At 39.0% G+C, this 1,486-nt stretch overlaps 1 protein-coding gene across 1 annotated transcript in view; it reads left to right on the top strand.

The window, feature by feature from the left end:
• Window positions 1–217: 217 nt before the first annotated feature.
• The window catches only part of LOC149805652 (TNF receptor-associated factor 3-like), a 1,868-nt gene continuing 599 nt past the window's right edge, over window positions 218–1,486 (top strand). Inside the window, exons 1-2 of the mRNA XM_089936623.1 lie at window positions 218–358; window positions 834–1,486. The exon at window positions 834–1,486 is cut by the window's right edge and continues 599 nt beyond it. Of these exons, the coding sequence (XP_089792749.1) occupies window positions 927–1,486 (560 nt within the window). The 5' untranslated portion in view covers window positions 218–358; window positions 834–926. The remainder of the gene's footprint in view (window positions 359–833) is intronic.

Raw genomic sequence — 1,486 nt, forward strand, 5'->3', positions numbered from 1 at the left:
CCCAGTGAGCCATGGACAGCTCCATCTCTCTGCTGCGACGACTCCTGTCCTTCCAGACGTCTGGTGATAATGCATTAAGTAATACAAATCAGTGTCATATTGATTGACAGGAAGCTTTTGTTAGTGGTAAATGTATTTGTTGGTGGTGTAATACACTGATAATAGAGGAGACGTGACAACGGCCTAATGTGGGCGTGTCATGTATATTGGTAGGAGGAAGTTAACGAATCGACGCTATAAAAGGACACCGCGCCGAATCATAAGCGCATTGTGAAGATATATCTTAAACGGATACATTTCTCTGCGACAGGAGAATTGAAGGATTAGCCGAGTTTCGAGTTTGCTAGCTTTGAGACAGGTAAGATTTTTTTTTAAATTCTTAATTGAACATGCTAATTACTACCTTTATTGCATTCTCTTAGCTTGTGTTTTATTAATTAACTTCTGGAATTGTCAATAATAAATAAGCTCACGCTCGATATCTGCCTTTTTACTTACTTCAGATAGGATAGTATGCATCGTGCCTCAAACTTTTGTTACAATAATTTTCCATAATGAAAGTCAAATAAAATAGATCAGCACGTTTTAGTTTTAAGACGTATACCTCCGTACGCCATTGATACAATGAAATTAGACACGATATTCATAATTACAACCACGTTGAACAGTCATCAATGTCTTGAGTCAAATGATGATTTTTAATGTTAAACAAATCGCACGGCAAAATCTTTCACGCATAATGTTTCTAGTTTGCTATTATTTTAACAACAAAATATTAACCCCGTGGGGTAGAAGTCACTTGTAGTTAATCGTTTCACACTCTTCTTCTTCAGTCGGATGTCTAAAAAAAAGATGACACATTTCCTACGAAAAACGAAGGCCACACGAGACTTGTTGCATGCCAGTATAAACAAAGGGGATGCAAAATGAAACTACCGATGGAAAGCATGGGTGAACACAAGATGAGCTGCCCATTTAAAAGCGCTGGAACTCAAACCGATGTCACTTCAAGCAGTCGAGTTTCTCCACCAAATTATGTTAAGTGTCAGTTTGAAAGTGTAGGGTGTGAGTTTGTGGGAACTGATAGAGAGCTCATAGAACACGAAAGTACATCGTTGGATAGTCATTTGAAGTTCATGCTTATTTTTAGTTTGGAATCAGATTTGAAAGCCCTAAAGGCGCATACAAAATTGCAGTCAGTTTCCTCTGATCTCCAGTACAAGATAAAACAGTTGTCTAACAGCCTCAGAGACACTCAAGGCGAGCGTCAAGCGGACCACAGAATGCTGACGAGCTTGATGGAACATATAATGGTGGTTAAAACTAAATTGGAGGAGAATAATCAACATCTGCATGAACATTTTGTTGCCATGGAAGATAATTTGAGAAGAAAGGATGAAGAAATAGCCGCACTACAACAACAACTCCAAGAGAAATCCGACTTAGACGCAGTAACCCGCTTCCGCGTAGGAGTACTGGAGGATTT

The sequence above is a fragment of the Sinohyriopsis cumingii genome, chromosome 2 (assembly GCF_028554795.1).
Source record: "Sinohyriopsis cumingii isolate HCF-2022 chromosome 2, ASM2855479v2, whole genome shotgun sequence".
NCBI classification, from domain to species: Eukaryota; Metazoa; Mollusca; class Bivalvia; order Unionida; family Unionidae; genus Sinohyriopsis; species Sinohyriopsis cumingii.